General features: G+C 37.7%; 1 protein-coding gene across 1 annotated transcript in view; it reads right to left on the bottom strand.

Annotated features, from left to right (window-relative positions):
* LOC113038799 (whirlin-like) overlaps positions 1-12772 on the bottom strand; it is a 76508-nt gene extending 63736 nt beyond the window's left edge. The window contains exons 1-2 of the mRNA XM_026196470.1: positions 12109-12772; positions 10634-11539 (exon numbers count right to left, since the gene is read on the bottom strand). Coding sequence (XP_026052255.1) covers positions 10634-11368 — 735 coding nt within the window. The 5' untranslated portion in view covers positions 11369-11539; positions 12109-12772. The remainder of the gene's footprint in view (positions 1-10633; positions 11540-12108) is intronic.
* Between the last annotated feature and the right edge of the window lie 6451 nt (positions 12773-19223).

Here is a 19223-nt window from a genome sequence, read left to right as displayed (position 1 = left end):
AATAATAAGTCCCTTTGTGCTCACAAGAGAAAAAAGTCATGACAAAAAAAAAATTAATATAATAATAAAAGGGTTGGTTTTTATCTACAATAATTATCACTGCTGATCATGTTTTTGGAAGTTTAGAACTGACTTTGAGGTTTTTGCTCAAAAGCATTACATTATAAAATTAAACTAATTACAATCATAGTTACATCTATATAATTTCATATTTAAGGAAAAACATATTTTAATAGATTACAAGCTGGAAGTTTAATATTAAAAACTGAGAAATGCTGCCTAAAAGCTTGGCTTGGGTAACAATCCTCTAGAGCCAAATGGCAAAAGCATGAGACCATGAGCCGGCATTTTTTTGATTGGCATGAGTTAATATCTGCTTCCAGAAAAAGCTGCGAGAAAGCATGGCCAAAATCCTTAATACTGCATGCATGTGCCTTGGATCTGTAAACAGCTGGGGTGGAATAATATGGAGGAAAATTGAGAGGGATAAATATGCTCTGGTGTCTTGCCAGCATTCCTCAAAGCGCAATTCATCGCGAAAGTACATATAATAGAGAGATATTAGAAACAGGTGGCTAACTGCTGTGCAAACGCTTCCGTCCCTTGTGGAGCGAACCTTTGATTCTTTCAGTGTTTCAGGAAGAACGAGAAAGGAGATTTTGCTCACTCAGCAGTCAGCACACCATCCTGTCTGAACTTATGCGGGTGGGTTAATGTGGGTCAGAACTAAGGGCTAGATCTAAATTAACATCACTGGGCCTCCTGCCCAATGTCAAACAGGGAGTAAAAAAAGAAACGTGAAAAGGGACAAAACACAGAGCTCTAGACTTGCATTTCAAGAGGACAGTGATATTAGTCAACATTTACAGCTTTCAAAGGAATTAGTTAGTAACACTTTAGTATTTGCTTAGGTAAAATGGGTAAAAGAAATAAGAAGATCTGCTTATTTTATCTTTATCTGTTATGCTGAATGGCGAAAAGATCTTTGAAACATTAAAAAAGACAATTTACCTGCATTTATTTGTATTAAATCTCCACACCCTAGAACATCCTAGCATCATTGCAGTGAATTTTACACATGTAGGAAACTCTAAAAAGGTAGCAGCTGGAATCATTTCCCTTCAAGCAACTTGAGGTCAAGTGTTTTGCTCAAGGACAAAACTGTGAAAGCTTACGGCTTACTACTTGTGGGAATCGAACCAACTATTGTTTGATTACACACTCTAAGCTTTATCCACTCCGCCACTCCACCCTTGGGAAAAATTAGTGGCATAAGATAGAAAAGAAACGATAGAGAAAAAAATCTGTGTGCAAAACTACAAAACCTCTTTATCCACCACATGTGACACATGTCAGATTGACTAGATCAGTCAGAGCACTGTATTATCAGGCGTGAGCCGTCTGTATGAAGAACGTATGAGCAGGTCGTCTACTGATCCTGAGTGGCAGAACAATTATATCACCTATCAAATCCATGCCCTCTCATTATAGCGCCCTTCAATCATAAATCTCAACAACCTGTCGCCCCCATCCTCCTCTAGGCAGAAAATTCCCCAGATGCAGTTTTTTTCCCTGATGTAAGGCCTTTAAGGTCCAGCCAGCCTGTGGAGATGAGCTTCCACTGGCAGCGGTCCACAAGGAAAAACTCATCAGCCTGTGTCCATGGTTCGGATGCAGCATTCTGTCTGAACTCCTCCAGGATGGGATGAAGGATATCTACCCCTGACACTGATCTGAAGGCTAGACATCATTTCCACGAACAGAACTCATTTTTTCCGGACATTCGCTGAAACATAAATCTCAGATTGAAATCAATTATCTGGACCTGGTGCTGACTGAAGTCCTCTGGTACAGCAGCTTCTGCCGTTCCATCATAATCCAGGGGAGTTATAATAAAACATAGAGCCCCTTCATGACCCTGCACACATCTGTGCAGAATTAATATCTCCATATGCCTCTGACCCCTTTTCCGCTTATTCATTTCCTCATATCAGAGGGGAAAACAGTCCATGTTTGGGGAATTAAATTCTTTTCTTTTAGTCCTTTTGAAGGCACATCTTCGCTAAAAAGTGATTTTAATAATCTGACCGAAACATCTTAATTATCTTTCTAAATCTAAATCCTCAGTGACCAAACAATGTGTCATTCCTCTCATCTGAATATATGTGTGTGCTTTTAAATCTGCCAATTTCTATTCAGTAAGATAGCAGACCTGATCCTTCTGGGAGGACAGTTTTAAGCACTATTCTATAACAGAGTCCCAGAACGTCAATGGATTAAAAAGGATATATTCCTTAAATCTGACTGAACATTCAACCCATCACAGTTATAATCACATGCATCAACACTTGAGAGCAATTTCAAACAGGGGGCTGGGAAAGAGTCCAATAAAACACATTATAAATACATTTATAGAATACATTTGTTTAAATGTTAATATTGTGTCATAAAATATTACAATTCTACACATTTTGGTGCACCAAACTTAAAATTCTTAAAATAAATTAAAAATAAAATCTGTTGTTTTAATAATTGTTTTAAATGCTAGAACTAAAATTTAAATGATAATTTAAAGATGATAATGCAGAGAACTGGACTTTGCTTTAAGGCATGGCATGTGTGAAAATTCAGGAGGATCAACCGATGATACAAAATATGTCGTTTATTTTAGATTATAATTGTGTTTTTTTTTCTACACATGAATCAGAAAAGTCTTGATCTATACTGCAGAGGTCTTCAGTCAAACATGCATAATAATAATAATAATAATAAATAATAATAATATGTGTTTTAATGCTACAGCTGAATTTGGGCATCAAAATATAATAAAAATAAATATTGATTTTTATCTGATAAAGATTGCATTTAACATTATTATTACATTATTAGTATTTTAAACTGAATTTTTAAGATGTAAAGACCATTTAAATGTGAAATAGGGTAAAATTTACATTCAATTGTACAATTAAATATCCAACACAAACAGACAAACTAGGTAGTTTTTATTACATTTTAATTTTACACTTATCGGAACTTTCATAACTTTTAAACATATTTAAAACATTTATTAAAATGTGCATTAATTAAAAAACATTATTAAAATGCATAATTAACATTTTATTTTAATAATATAAATTCTTTTCATATTTAACATTGTTTTAGTTCATGCATATAGATATTTCTTTTCTGAACCACAAAACTGGGCATACAGAATGGCATGGAACTGTACAAGTAAACAAAACACCTCAAATACACATCAATACAAAAAGCACCACACACGGTCTCCATGAGGATTGTGTGATGTGGCATTTTAATGCTGTGAGTTGACAAACAGGGCAGTGAGCTGGTGCCCATGGGCCCAGTGACCCGACCTAGCATGAAAACAAACCATAGAACAGTGCCAGCTATAAACCCATCGAGCAAATCAGGAATGATGTCCTCTGCCAATAAACTCCAGATCGATAGAACTGATGATTAATCTGGGGCAGATGACAGTGACAGAGGCTGAAAAGCACAAAGATAAAAGAGAAAACTGCATGAAAGTAACCTTCGTAGGTCAATACTCACACGCAGCCTGGCGAAAATTAGCATGTACAGTCACTCTGGTTAAGAGCGTTTCACGTCTGTAGAGGAGTCACATGCACATTGACTAAGGCTCAGTGTGAACTTCACTCAGAGAGTGATGGCCATTTAGTCATTTAATGGTTTTTTACCCAGCAGACGGTCTCAGCAGCAAAGCTCATACTGTTACTGTTGCTGCTATATTCAACAAACACTAAAGACCAGTCATTAGAGAGTCACGTGACACTAAAAACCAGATGGAACAAACAAAACAAACCCACATGCTGACTGTTCATGCTGTGCTTGATAATTTCCTGTGCTCTTGCCAGCAATCATGCACACAAATCCAAGTACATATGCGCAAAAAAATCCAGGCCCATGATGTAGGTTTGCCCGCGGCGCTGTGTGAATGTCCTAACAAATGTCATTTGGATCAATAAAAATCTTCTATAAAAAAAACTATATACTTACATGGATGGGCCCGAGTTTAAATGGAGTGTGCATGTACACGTTACCATGCTTCTAAAGATGAGCAGGGAAAATAATGCAGAAAACTCCATTTAGCATTCAAGGCATGTATACAGGTAAAACACTAACCAAGTGGGGGAAAAAATCAGGAGGAGGAGAGAGAAAATGATTCAATATATTTATAATTTTGTGGTTTTTAAATACATTTTAAAATATGTAAAAATATTTTTACATATAAAATTATTTACATAAACATACACATTTTATGTGTGTGTGTGTGTGTGTGTATGTATTATGCATGTGTATATAAACAGTATATATATCTGTGTGTGCGTGGGTTTGTGTGTGTGTGTGTATGTGTAATGTTTATTTTTAGTTTGTATAAAAATAATTAAATAATTATAATAATCCAGTTAAATACAGTTTTCTACAAGAGTATCCACATCACATTCCTCTCTTTTCCTGTCTGTTGAGACAAGGTGGAGCTTCTTTAATTATTTACCAACAGGAGTCCATGACAGAGTCGTCAGCCAATAAGAGGTAAAAACCAAGAGATCAGCCAATGGGAAAAGATCGCACATATCATCAATACTGCACTGCCTCATTAGAAATGTGGACACAGCGAAATTCATGTCTTCATCTATTCCCTCTCATAAGAGGCGGCGAGTCATGCTGCAGATACAAGAGCTTGTGCAACAGATGGTCTGGGTCCAGACAGGACAATGGGAAGCTGGGTATGGGACGTGGGGGAGGGGTCAGGCTCAAATGTATTAAATGACATGCTTAGGTCTTCCTTTAAGGCTCAAACGAGGACAGAGGAGATGTAAGGCAAAAACAGGGTGGAGAGTCCAATTAATTAGCTATAAGCTTCTTCTCCTGCTCGAATTGCTAATTATATTGCTACCACAAAACACAGAGGAACAAGTCACTTGTGAGCAGAGGTTGGTTTTAAACACTGTGTAACAAGGTAAGAGTGATCCAGACAGTAAGCAAGTACATAATATATATATATATATTTTTTTTTTAAAATATGAATGCAATGCAGCCTGTTTTGGATAAAAGCCTAAATATACATATTACTTTGATACATATGTTTTCACTAGGAACCATCAAATTCTCAATATGTTCCTCATCTTTTATCCAAACTGACTTTAGAATACAGTTGATAAGAACAACCGATTATTTCAATCTACATTAGGATTGTGTAACCAGACTAAAGCTCAAACTCATTTCCTGGTGTGGTTTTTGTGGAGGATTTCATGCTGTATGTTTTTCACTACATTAGTCTGAATATAAATAAATAAATAAAACCAGCCCGAGTTCTCTGCAGCATGAAAGAAAGACTGCCACGTCAAGTCCAGGCGTCGCTTTTTCCCTTCACAGAATAATTCAGCACTTGTGTATGTGTGCGAGCGAGGGAATGTGAAAGATAGTGCTAGAAAACAGGAGAAGAGAGTGAGGGGTTCATTCATCTAAAATTGCTTTATATGTATAATAATTTAAAAAGCAAAAATGGCTTAAGAGCCATAAAAATGTCTAGAGAGTATTTTGGCAAGTGAAAAACTATAATTTTACTGCACTGTGCTTTCACGTGCAACATGCCAGACATATTGAATGCGGATATATTTATCAGATATTCAGCAGCTTTTTAAAGTCAAAACCAAATACATTTGACAAATACACATACTGATAAACTACAACCTTGTAAGTCACAAAGAATTTGCTAAATGCGACCCCTTACCAGGATCATACCTACAGAGCCTTAACACCAACAGGCATGTGATTTATCAGCGTCATTTCACAAACACAAAAGCGACAAATCTGGGATCCGTATATCAAAGATATCACATGCTGTGAGAGGGTGGTCTTAAAATCACAGAAATGCGGGCCAATGATCTGCAGTCAGTCAGCCATATATCAACAGGTCCCCAACAGGGTGTAATGAGTGAGCATCAATCCTGCCCTGCCTCAAATTGATGAGGTCTGTCAGAGAAAGGCAGTGTATATTCTCCATTTTATGGTGAGGCTAAATCAAGATGAAGAATACAAGGGACAGTCAGTCACCTGCTCTAAACCCATGTAATGAACAAGAGATCAAGTGAGCACGGACTAAAAAAAGTGTTCCACCTAATCTGAGACAATAATACTTTTTGTGTGCAAAAAAACTAATATAACATGCATCGTGGTACTTACCTGATCATGCATCGAAGACTGAAATGAAAGAGAAGAAATTGCTGAATATAGTCATTATTTTAGTTTTCTTTGTGCACAAAAAGTATTCACATGGTTTCATAAAATTAAGGTTGGACAACTGATATCACATGGACTATTTTAACAATGTCCTTACTACCTTTCTGAGCCTTGAATGTGGTAATTACATTGCTGTCCATGCAGGTTCAGAAAGCTCTCGGATTTCATAAAAAATATCTTAATTTGTGTTCTGAAGATGAATAAAGGTCTTACGGGTTTGAAATGATCAATGACCAAATTTTTGGGTGAACTTTCCCTTTACAGCTTTCCACAGTACAAAAACAAAAATGCACAAAAATACAAGTATCATTCACAAGCATTAATATTACAGCTCTATATTTGGACGCTTTAGCCATGAAAGTGATAAATGTATTTGCTTTACATAACAAATTATCAAAACAAGAATAATAGAAAAGATCTAGCATCAGATGACACTTGGTTTGATATTTTGAATCTAATGCAATGAAATTCAGACATTTGTAAATGACTGGCCTATTTTACAAGAACTTGACTGTAGGGTGAAAAATAATGGATGTCAAAAGCTACTAAACTGTTTTGTAACCAACATTTTTCAAATATCTTCTATTATGTTGCGCAGAAGAAACTCATAAAGTTTTGGAAAGAGTTGAGGGTGAGTAAATTATTGCAGAATGTTTATGTTTCAGTGGACTATACTTTTAAGTGAGACTTAAGTGACATAACTAAAAATCAATGAAAGCATGTAAACAGCATTTGACATCTGATTTAATACAGTATTATGCAACAATGTGATTTATGCACTAAATCCACTATGCACTTAAAAAAATTATTACAGATGCCACTGCCGCCTTCTCACAGTGACGGCCACCCTCCATTTTTCGCCTCTCATTTGCATAACATTAAGTATTTTTCAACTTTCTGATTCTATCACTGCATGTACCGCTCTGCTGTCCGTTTCTCAATGCCCTGAATGAACTTGCTGCTCAGCTCCCATGAACAAATTGAAAATGCTCACTCAGCTCCACACAAGTGGACACGTACACTTAGAGGCATTGGTCTAGTGATGAATCTTCTAGCCTGGCTCTGACTGAGATTGCAAAGCAGCATTTGACTGTTAGCTGGTAAACAGTTCTGTCTTAATCATCTCTCAGTGTCAAGACAAAGGCAAGAAGCAGCCTCCTCTAAGTTTGAGCCACAGGCACCCTGGCAGTCACAGCGTTAAAATTCAATCAACTCGACTTATCTGGTGCTCCTATATGAGGTCACCCTTGAAACAGGAGCTGAGGAAAGATCATTGATCATATGGGCTGTCATAGCAGCCCTGTGAACAAACACTGAAGGCCATGTGGATAGACCAACCAATCATGAGGTGCCAAAGGGCATCACACGCATTCAGTTTAGACTATAAAGATGATGAAGACAGGTCACCTACAGCATGTAAAATTCATCCTCATCACTGAGTCTGAAGATCCACAGAGAGAGATGGAGACAGCTGGTCAGACAGACAACTAGACATACTAAAAAGAAAGGTTTAGAAGGCACAGGCAGAGAAATAATGATGTCAGTCCATCCAGCTCAACCACCTGCAAGAGTGCTTCTTCCTCATATCAAAACATTGTGGTCACAAACCTCAGCAAACCTCCTTACCAGATACAAAATGATACAGCGATATTATTTTTTAAAATTCTAACCAGCCATTGGCACTGGACTGGATATCTCCACCAATTCTGAAATCGCATTTGCCTAAAATCTTGCTAAAATTAGGTCTGATTGGCTGTAATTGTGCTGGATCTCACAGCTCTTTTGTTTTCTTGTATGGAAAGACAACAGGTTGGAACAGTGACTGCATCCAAATATGCATACTTCCCTATACATAGCATAAGTACACTCTTAAAAAAATTAAGGTTCCACAGTGGGGGTAGTAGAACCATTTTGCATCGGCTCAGTGCTTATCAGTTTCTCAGTGAGATTTTGTAAGATGTAAAGTTTCCATGAATGTCAAAAGTTCTTCATGGAACCACTGATACCAATAAAGATCCTTTATTTTTAAAAGGCAGTGAGGGAAAAAAAAAACCTGTAAGCATATGTAAAAAGGTTAGCATGTTCAAAAAGATTAGTATGAACTTCACAGGCAAACAGTAGGCTAAAAGTAACCAGATGACCAACTTCTGGTGAGATTCTTGCAAGTGTGCATTTAATGGAAACTTCACTATACCGTGAGGCCATGGGAGAGGATTTATGAATGGCATACCTACTGTTATGCCAGCTGGTAGGTCAAATGATAATGACAACATGATGAATGTTGTATGATTAGACTACATTCATACTATAAAGAACCTTTTTATTGGTCACAAAGCAATTACTTATTTAAAAGAAGCACCCACTGAAGAGAGTATGCAATTTCCGACACAGATACTGTTACTTTTACCAATGAGTCCCACCAACTAGAATTTTAGCTCCATTGGAAGTTGTCACAACTTCTATAAAAAACGGTGAATTATTTTGTTGGTTGTGTCTGAGAACACCAAAATAATCCAAGAAAGAAAAAGCAAAATGGATAATGTTCAGGGTTCATTTACACATCAACTTCTATAAAAAAAGATGAATTATTTTGTTGGTTATGTCTGAGAACACCAAAATAATCCAAGAAAGAAAAAGCAAAACGGATAATGTTCAGGGATCATTTACACATCACAAAGGTCAACAGAGCCCAGAGGAAATCCTCACTGTAACTAAAATAGAAGTCCTTACTTCGGCTAGTAAAATAAGAGATAACTATGCCTGCTAGAATTCAAGGAGCATAGGAAGACACCGATCAAATGTACACTGTGATGAAATTATCTGCACCTAGCAAAACCCCCATCTATCTCTCTCCGTTCTGGCTGCTCAAACAGTTGTAGTGTCTTTACCCAGGCTATGTCTGCATTACATGAGCACAAGAGCATCAAGACAAGCGGAAGGTCATGTTCAGCCTGGGGGAGAGGCTCGTCCATTTACTCATGCAGATCAATATGATTAACTGGGTGGAAGCAGCCTCCCGCCTCTGCCAGCTTCTGTTTAAGAAAGGAAGCATGGCAGGAATTTATACCCTGCTGCTCAATTGTGCCAGTTTTCCCCCAGCGAAAGAGGGAAACAATGATACAGAAAGGCGGCAAACTGTTCATGTTAATAATTTTCTCTTGGCACACAACTCTACAGAGACTCCCAAACACGGGGATATGAGAGAGTCAAACAAGCAGTATCAGTGGAATGGCTATGTGCCAGTACTTTGAAATATGCTTGGGATGTGCCTTATCTTCACTTTCAGATGCTTTCATGTTTTGTAATGTCGTCGAAAATATGATTACTGCAAAAATTAAGGCCTCATTTGAGGTTCCCAAGATTGACAAACTGGTGGAAACCTTTGGAGAAAGTCTAAGCACTTGTTGAAGATGCCTCAAAGTGCACTTAAGGAACTTCAATATGCTTTTTAAGTGCATCAAAGCTTGTTGCTTATTATTATTATTGGCACTGTTTAGATTTCTAGTATGAACTAATGGGTACTTCAGAGAATTGCCCTTTTAGAAATGGTGCTTGGAGTTTCTCCTGAGAGGTCCACCGGTGTCTGTGCTGTGGCACATGAAGATGGGTGGTCTTAATACAACTGACAAACCATACGATTCTTGGGAAAAACCTAAATTGTAATTTAGAACAATTCTGGTTTCAGCACCATGGACAGCGAACAAACTCTCATTAATAACACACGTGTAGCCCAACATTGTGCATTGTTTCGTATAAATTTTGATTAGTGACTAGATGAAGGATTAGGCAAAGTCAGCTCTTCTTTTTAATGACATGAGCCCAATGAAATGCCTTTAGACTGAAATACTGGTTATATCTAGAAACCTTCATGTAACAACAAATGTTACTGATACAAAATTGATAAGCCACATGCAATTGTTTAAGTATAGCTTAACCATATACACACTGATCAATAACATCAATTTGTAAAGGCTTTTCTGGCTAACACATCTCAATAAAAGTGAGCATTTATCATTTTGATTCTTCAAGGGACACTTTCAGCTGCTTGTCTTGCATTAATAATCAATTAAGAAAGAAGGAGTGCAGTCTGTTCCCTGTGGTCAAATGACTGGTCAGAATCAGGTGATCTAAATGTGGCTACGAAATCTGTAGGTGCAATCTGTGGGTGAAGTAATATTTGGTTTTTAAGAGAAGGAAAGAGAAAAACTGGTTCCCATATCAACAACAGCATGTGTGAATGAATCAGTCAAGGAATAATTAAATACATTTTTTTTAATTATCACATATATTAGTCACACTCAATTAACCGTAGAAATATATTTATAAACAAAAGGGGGGGGGGGGGGTTGCTTACCTTAACTGCCTCTGCATGTGTGACCCGGTCAAACACTTTGTCATTAACTTTCATTATCTGATCTCCAATTCTCAAACCCTCCTTTTCAGCCAGTGATCCCGGTTCTACCAGTGACACGTAGATCCCAACTCCATGCTCGGATCCTCCCCGGATGCTAAATCCCAAACCCTCGTTGCTCTTGTGACGCTTGAGGGTCACCTGTCGGATCTCTCCTGGGGGCTCCGGTAAGAAATTTCTTCCCAGTAAAGGAATAAGAGTCGCTGTCCCATCGCTGCTGGTGCTGATATTGTCAGGAGACCCGCGCAGAGCGGCTTGAGAGGCGGAAGGAGGTGAGAAGTGAGCCCCGTGTGTTGGACTCGAATTAGCAGCCTCGTGGGAACCGTCTTGGTCACCATTGCGCGCAAGACCATCGGATTTCAAATAGAGCCCTTCTGATGTGTACTGATCGAACAGAAGCTGGTCCGAGCGCGGGATAACCAGCCGCAACATGGGCAGAAGCTGACGCTTGCTCGGAACGTTCAGTATGACTTTAAGCGTCTGGACCAGGTCGTACACATTGCGCTTGGAGTGGTAAACGTTGAGGCAGTGGATGAACTGCTCTCTCTCGAGGTCGCTGAGCAGCAGGTTGAGCGCGTTGTGAAGCTTCTTCACGTTGGCGGAAAGGGTACGCGCGCTAGACGCAACGGAGTTGCCCGAGGAAGAGTTGAGCGACAGGCGCTCCAGATCTGTGCTCATCCTCGCGCCCTTTGCCTGGATCACAGAGCCTCACGGAAGCGGTGGGGTCCGGCGAGCATTGCAGTAGCACCGGAACCGAGTCTACAGGAGCCTGCGGAGCGGCGCATGGCACTGCGATGCCTTGATGTTCACTGTCATACTTAATAATAGACCAAACGGGTCACAGAGGACCTACAAAACCAAACAAATACATTCAATTTAGGCCATTGTCCTAAAGAAAAAATAATAAATAAATAAAAAGTTTGGAATTAAAAATTGAATGTCAATGTCTAGTTACAATCTGGTTAAATTTATTTTGTTTGTTATAAGTAGCATTCTGTTTTTACATATGTTTTACATTTTGTGTTGTGTAGTTAATGTTTGCTGCATGAATTTAACGTCATGTGTTAACTGAATCGATAACACTGTGATCTCTCACTCTTATGAAACAATATAATTTTTCATTCATTATTTTTACTTAAATCAACATTCAATGTTTCCAGATATATTATTAGTAGTAGGCTATATCGAAAGTTTAGTGACAGACAAATGGAATTGAGTTTCAGATAAGTTTGAATATTAACATTACATGACATAATGGCATACGAATATGAATTTAATGATACAATCAAAATCAAAATTCCACCCCATCATCATTTTAAATTTATAGAAATATAAAATTTCTATAAACTTTAAACTCCAGAACTTTAGAAAGAACCTAAAAACGTAATTAAATCTATATATTAGACAGGAATGTACACCTTCCAAATAACACCGACAGAAAGCAGCGCGCTCCGGTGCGTCTCGCGCTCGCGAGAACGGGTCAAGTGGCCAGTGTCTTCTCCAATATCTCTGTCGTCACCAGTGAATCCCTTATGAGGGAGTTTAGGATCTTTGCCCATAAATCCAGAGCTTTACAACCACCATAATCACATGAATGTGTTCCTGCTGATTAGTTTTAAAAGTAGAGCCCCGGTTTGCGTTCGGTTTTAATCCACTCGTCCAGTATTTGGAGGATATGGCACCCAAACTAAAACGCGAAGTTGATATCCTTAGACACGCTCATAACATAAAGTTGAAACGCGCTTTAGTCCTTTGGAAAGTGCCCCAGGTGTATTCCATAGACAGAAAAAAAAATCTAACAGGTAGGAAAGTTCTTAGTTGCGTAAGTGCGCACAGAAACAAAGTAAAACGGCACGGAGACCGGCTGTCTTCGTTGTCTAGCCTTCAGTAGGAGCAAGCGGATCGACTGAACTGGCTCTCTCCAACGCGTCCCTGCACAGGAAATGACGCAGCTTATGTGGCGCGCGTAAGTTGCTTAGTAACCAACAACACACGAGTGAGGCGGGTACGCGCAGGACTTGCAAGTCCATCTGCTTATTTTAAGAGCCACGCTATTTAGTTTCACTGAGATAACGCTAGCCATCGTCGCTTTTTTATTATTACTATTGAATTCGCTTCAATTGTTGTATTTTCCGTTTTCATTTCAACTTTACTTCATTTTTAGTAATTTTGTTGCGTTTTTGTCATAAAAAAGATTGTTTTTTTATTTTATTCATATTAAATGAATAAATTAAACAAATTTGTAAATATCTTGTAAATCTATCTATCTATCTATCTATCTATCAGTTATAACTCTATAGTAGGCAAACTATCACGAATCAGCATAAACACATTACTAACATTTTACTAAATAGCATTGCTCATGCAACTTTAATCTCCTCCATTCTTCATCTGAATTGTAACAATCTGCTTCCACATTTGCTTTGATTGTGTGTTGGTGTTGCAGTTGACCTATGAATTCAACAAGAGAAACAATGGTTAAAACAGAAACACATAACCTACTAGTAAATCAAGAAACCAGGTTAATACTCTAAAGTCAATGTCCCTCAAGGGTTTTAGATGCATCCTTCAATCATGTTTTACTTCTCTATAAACATTTACAGTTCCGGCCACATTAGTACGGTTCACATTACTAGAGTACATGATGGAAAGCCTTTAAATCAAAATCCTTTACAGCATTCAAAACTGATCCCATAAAGCAGAACACTGAAATCCTGGCACAGATCTGAGTCAGCATTCACACATCCAAAGCCGAATGGGTTTCTGGCCAGTACTGGCACAGGTGTCGATGGTGACGTGCATCAAGAGATGATGGCTGGATATACCTTGTCAGAATCTCAACCCAGCTGAGCTTTGAACACGCGATTCCCATGGAAAGGCACTAATCAGACATTCCTAGTCCACCTGTATCAGATAAAGAGGTGTCTAGTCATTTTCTCAGAGCTTAGCAACACACACAGGTCAGGGAGGGAGGGACAGGGTGACAGTGAATGATTGATGGGCGTAATTAAAGCAGTTACCAAGTATAAGCGACAAGGTGGCAAGGTAAACACGATTACTCTGCCGTGCCTCCGATCTGGACATAGACAGAGTAACAATGAGCTAAATTCCAGCTTGGTAGGCACTGGAAAAAAGATCTAATTAACTCTCCCTACCCCCCTGCCTGAATCAGCACTGCTAATGACTTTGGCTATCTATTTGATTTTCAATTTATAGTGCAGACAACAGCACCTTATTGCACATGCCAAAGCTGAAAAATGTCTTGAGGAATAAAGCACCGTACAATAACACTATAGTCAGTTTGACAGGGAACTAATAAGGGGCATGTGCACAAGAAAATTCACAGGTGACGCTTGGAATTTGTTTATATATACACAGTCAAACCAGGGAGTTTTATCTTTGCACCGGCTGACTGTATTAATCTCTGTTTTGAGAAAAAGCTGCTAAGTACATTATGTAATAGGCTTAGGAAAGAGTGACTCAGAGCAACCTGGAGGTACCGGTGAAGAGCGTGAATGGATTCGTCCTTTGAACAGTTCTGACACAGACACTATTCAAGACCCCAGAGAAACCGATTTTTGGTGTTCATACTTAATAAACAACTGCATCTTTCATGCAGCTCTTGATCAAGTGGATAAAGGCAATTACGATAGTCACAGTTTAGCCTAATCCAACCTTAATGGAATAGTAAAACTCCAGTCCATCAACACCTTGTGAAATATAAAACTACCTGTCAGTAAGAAACAATTCAAGGTGTTTTAACTTAAAACCATCATTTCTGGCCAAAATATGAGTCTATAATCCCTAATAATGCTTTCTTCAATGAAAAAGTCCATACCCTTTAGTCCTCTCACATCAGTGTTCACCCACATATTGGTTTAATTTGACTTGATGGATCTGTTTAGTACAAACACACAGAATGAAATGGAGTCCATTGTGTGGATTTCTCATGGATTACTGTGTTGTTTTTATCAGGCAAGTGTTGTCATGCTAAATTTTGTTTTTTTTTTGGTGAGCTATTCCTTTAATTTATAAGCCATTATTTACCACCAAATTAATGTTACACAGTTGGTTAGCCTTTAGTAGGCCTGTAGGTACTGTTGGCTGGTTATCATCAGCCCCTGCTGGTGGATGTTGGAACTAAACACTCTGCTAAAAAAAAAACAAAACAAAAAAAAAAAAACACCCAGGCAGAATACAGTGTTTGCTTTTAAAAGCCGTAAATGGCAGGTCTAAAAATACTGAAGAGATAAGGACTTTGAGATAAGTGGGCTGTAAATATGTATCTGTGAGATTGAAGGAGATGAGGCTTCTCAATATGGATCTCATTTGTCTGCCGGTCACTCACTTGTTCAAGCAGCTCAGGTAATGTCATTGAATTACAAGGGCAATTTGCCTCCACTGCCAGATCTTGGAAACCGGTGAGGTCTGAGAAGGAACGTGAAAGTCCCCACTTTTAATGCTAATGTAAATTATAATCCATATTCTTTGGCCTTACAGAGAGATAGATGGTTTCAATAAACTGATCTATTTCTTTGGCACTGTCTCTAATTTTCAACCATATTAGCTTTGTCCTCCAGGCAGTTTAGGATAAACAAGGAACTTTTTGATATACAGTATTAAAAGTCAATATCTTAATATAAAGCGTCACTTGGTACAATTAATCTGAAAGATGTAGTTGTCTTGTGTAAAACCTCTTTTAAGGACAAGATTGTATACATTATGCCGCTTATAGGCAAAAATATAGTTTAAATACAATTTTGAATCAGTTTATTCGTATAGTATTAATATCTAAACATCCTTAAAACAAGAAACACATAACTAATTGTCCTGAAAATGAACTTTAATCTGAGCTATTTAGGTGAAGTTGAAAGGAAAGTTAATTTATGCAATAAATAAATACATACAATTTATTCTTTAAAAATACTGTAGATAGATTAACACAAGATCTGGGCAGATAAATAGATAAAGACTAGATTTAAGCATATGTCCCGCCTCAAGAAGCAGCTTGTGCATTTATCATTTTGAACTGCACTCAATGTGCCCTGCAATATTTCATTTTAGCATTATATTCATAACTGTTTATGTTTATTACCTGTTATATTTATTGTTCATTATTTACTGTAGCATCGGGGAGACCTGCCACAGCTCCCAGCTGTTAGTGCCATTCTCTTTGTTATATGTTGCACCACTATTATGTTATATTTCATCGTCATTCTTACAAACAGTGCCCTTACTCATATATTTTCTTGCCATAGCCTGACATGAAGCTTCGGGATAATGCTCAGTCCATAAAACATGGTTGACCTGGGAAGGGGAAAAAACAATATGTCATATTATGAATGCGTCTCTACAGTTTCAACAAACACGAAGCTTTCATTTCATCCCATCTTGAAGTGAATCCTTGCAGCAAAGCAATTTCACATTATGGGTTGTATATAATATGTCAGGAAGTCTCTTCATTTGTATTGATCTAACAGTTTGTGGTAACAAATACCATTAAAGCCATAATGACAAGAATTGATTGCTTGTGCTGTGTCTTCACTTTTGTTCAGAAAAAGTGTAATCAGCTCTCTTTAATGGCTTTAAACCACCACCATATTGTGGGACATAAACATTATCACTTTATAAAACAAATGATCGGCATCACAAATATGGCAGCGATCCAACACTGTGTACTCAGCAGAGGGTTATGTGGGGACTCTGCATGTCTAATTCTCAGTAGAGACAGCAATTTGCAGCAAAAACAGCCAAATGGCCAAGGATGACCACCTTAGCAGCTATCCAGTGACCACTTTTCTCTTGCAACACCCTTGACCTTTACTAGTTTGCCTCATTCTGGCTGTCTGTACCATTTCTGTTCTTATTAAACTTAAGGGCATGTCTCCCAAGGTGCTTTAAAGCTTCATAAAGGTACAGTAGGGGTGAGAATCTTTAGCCAACTCACAGAAATTCATCAGCTTCATTGTGTTTGTAAAACCATTTACCACATTCACATGATTTTTTTTATTGTTCTTAATATTTTTGTTTCTTTTTATATATCTTAATATTTACAAGTCTGAGTAATTCTGAGTCTTGAACAGTAAACTTTAGATTTAAGGATTAAACGAAAGTCCAACTAAAATGTTTCAGAAGTGATATGATACACTGAAATAATTACATTCATATACTTTGAAATAATTATTAATTAATAATAAATCAAAACAATTGACTAAGAATTAAGAGTTATTAACTAAGTATAGATTTAAAACATGGAAATATGAAGTAATACAATGTAAGAATGAAACACATTGCAATCAATAAACAAAAAGTGCTTTGAGTATAAAATAAGGAAAACTTGGTTTTTCTCCCACCCCTAAATCTAATTCTGCAAAATTCAGATATGCCACAAAAATGGCCCAAAACAATAGGAATTTATGAACCTGGAATCTGTCTGCATTGTTAAAACACACTTTGATCCACACAGCCCTCTATCTTTTTTATTGTGTGAGTACAGGTTAGCAGGTAGCACCTACCATTTCCCCATCTCTGTGTTTTCCAGCATGTACCATATGGAAATGGCAACAAGGGTTAGAACCTTTAAATTCTTCAGTGGGGCTCCATTAGCGTGGGTTGCTCTTTCACGCATATGCACGCATACATATGTTAAGAGCCTGTGTGAGTATTTTTACATGCACACTGTTATTTACAGCTGCAGGGCTGCTGTCTGCACATGAACCGTACCGTCCCAACCGCTGCCTCTCAGACAAATGGCTTTGGGCTATTTGGCTAAAGTGACCTTTGCTTTGCTCCCTTTTAAAAAGCATTCACTGAAATAACAAATAGGCAAGATGCTCAATTTGGAACTTGCCACATGGCATGAAATTTAATAGGGACAGGGAAACAACTTGTTGGAATGCACTCGCAGCACTTATTAAGGTTTTTTGTTATGCACAAGGCAACAATTAATGAGTCCCATGTGAAAATGAGCAGAATTATCAAAGTTGTATAATAATATTTTTTGAATCATGAAAATGTGATTTGAAAATATTATCATGATTGTCAGGCTCTACTCAAGTGGGTGTATAAAAACATATTCTATTTTTTTTTTTAAGAAAGCAATAATTATTTGTTTTCAATCAGTCTATTAATATGCAGTAGCCTACATTCAACAATTAATAAACCGAATATCACTGCACTCGTCTCTTCTACTATATGACTTAGGATATTAAACACAACCTTTACTTAGAGTATTTTTATTTATTTATTTATTTTAACACCGCGTAAAGCCCGTTTTTAATCATGGATTAAACTGGTTAATTTGTTTTAAAATGTGGCGCCAAATGACTCGGTGAACGTTAAGGCTAATTATATTTCGCAACAAACAACCAATTACAAACTACCTCAGTGCTGACCTTCATTAGCTTTTAACTATTCATGAACTTTATAGTGTCAAATCTGAGGGAAACTGTTAAAAACATAGAACAGCAAAAACACACGAAAACTGGAGAAATAAACAAGACTTGGCTGATCAACGTCGCAATATTTTCACCTATGGACAGGCAGTTAACACGTCACGCTCGATACGTGATGTATTTGTCCAATCAAAGTCTATTTGATATGGAGGACCAATCAGTTAATCAATTAATAACTCAATAAATCAATCAATTAATCATATGAACAAAGTAATAAATGACTTGTTATAAATGTAAAATAAATGTAGTGATGAATTTATTTGTAATTGCTTGCCACTTTATTTACTTTCAGAACCTGTTGCATAATTGAATGAATATGCAAATTAAGCCGTATTAGGCTATTTAAGTCAATAAAAACGAATCATTAATCAAATATCAGAGGCAGTACCTTAAGATGGCTCTGCATGATTAGTTCCATTCGTTTCCAATATTGCCAAGTTATGGAAAATATAATTATGGGTTGTTAATCATATCAAAGTCTATTTTAAGAAACAATCTGAGATCACCTGAGTATGAGAAAACATAAATTAGAAAAAAAGTATTATTTTTGACAAGGCAAGAAAGGTCGATCAATATTCATTTACACAACAGCCTCTCCAGAAAACTCTGTCCCTGCTCCACTCAGACAGAGCGTGACGCAATTTTGCACACACGTTAAAGGCAAAATTCGTAGTAGATATGGAGCAAAACAAATTTCAAATAGCTTTCACAGCTCAAACTTTTAATAAGCCGCTGAATTTATGAAGTCGACAGGCTTCTTTTTGTCAGCAAGAGAGTGTTCTAGCCAAAATAATGTGCACCGGCCGGGCATACTGATGCTGCTCTTGGTATCGTCTAAGCCACTCTAATCTGCTGCTGAACTTTCCTTTTATTATGCATGTCATTCTGCGTCTTTGTCTTACGGGTCTAGCTGGAGCTCTTTCAAAGAGCACGCACCACGCACGCACCTGTCAGCTCATTTAAGCGCGTGCTCCCCAGCTCAGCTGAGAGTGGCTGTGTTTATCCTTAGTTTATAATCGTCAGTCCGACAGGCCGTCCCTGTGGAGCTGCTGTCAGACCACCGGGGACCGTATGTGACG

Source organism: Carassius auratus, chromosome 21, assembly GCF_003368295.1.
Source record: "Carassius auratus strain Wakin chromosome 21, ASM336829v1, whole genome shotgun sequence".
NCBI classification, from domain to species: domain Eukaryota; kingdom Metazoa; phylum Chordata; class Actinopteri; order Cypriniformes; family Cyprinidae; genus Carassius; species Carassius auratus.
Note: the sequence above shows the minus strand (reverse complement) of the source record. Positions and strands in the feature narration are given on the sequence as shown.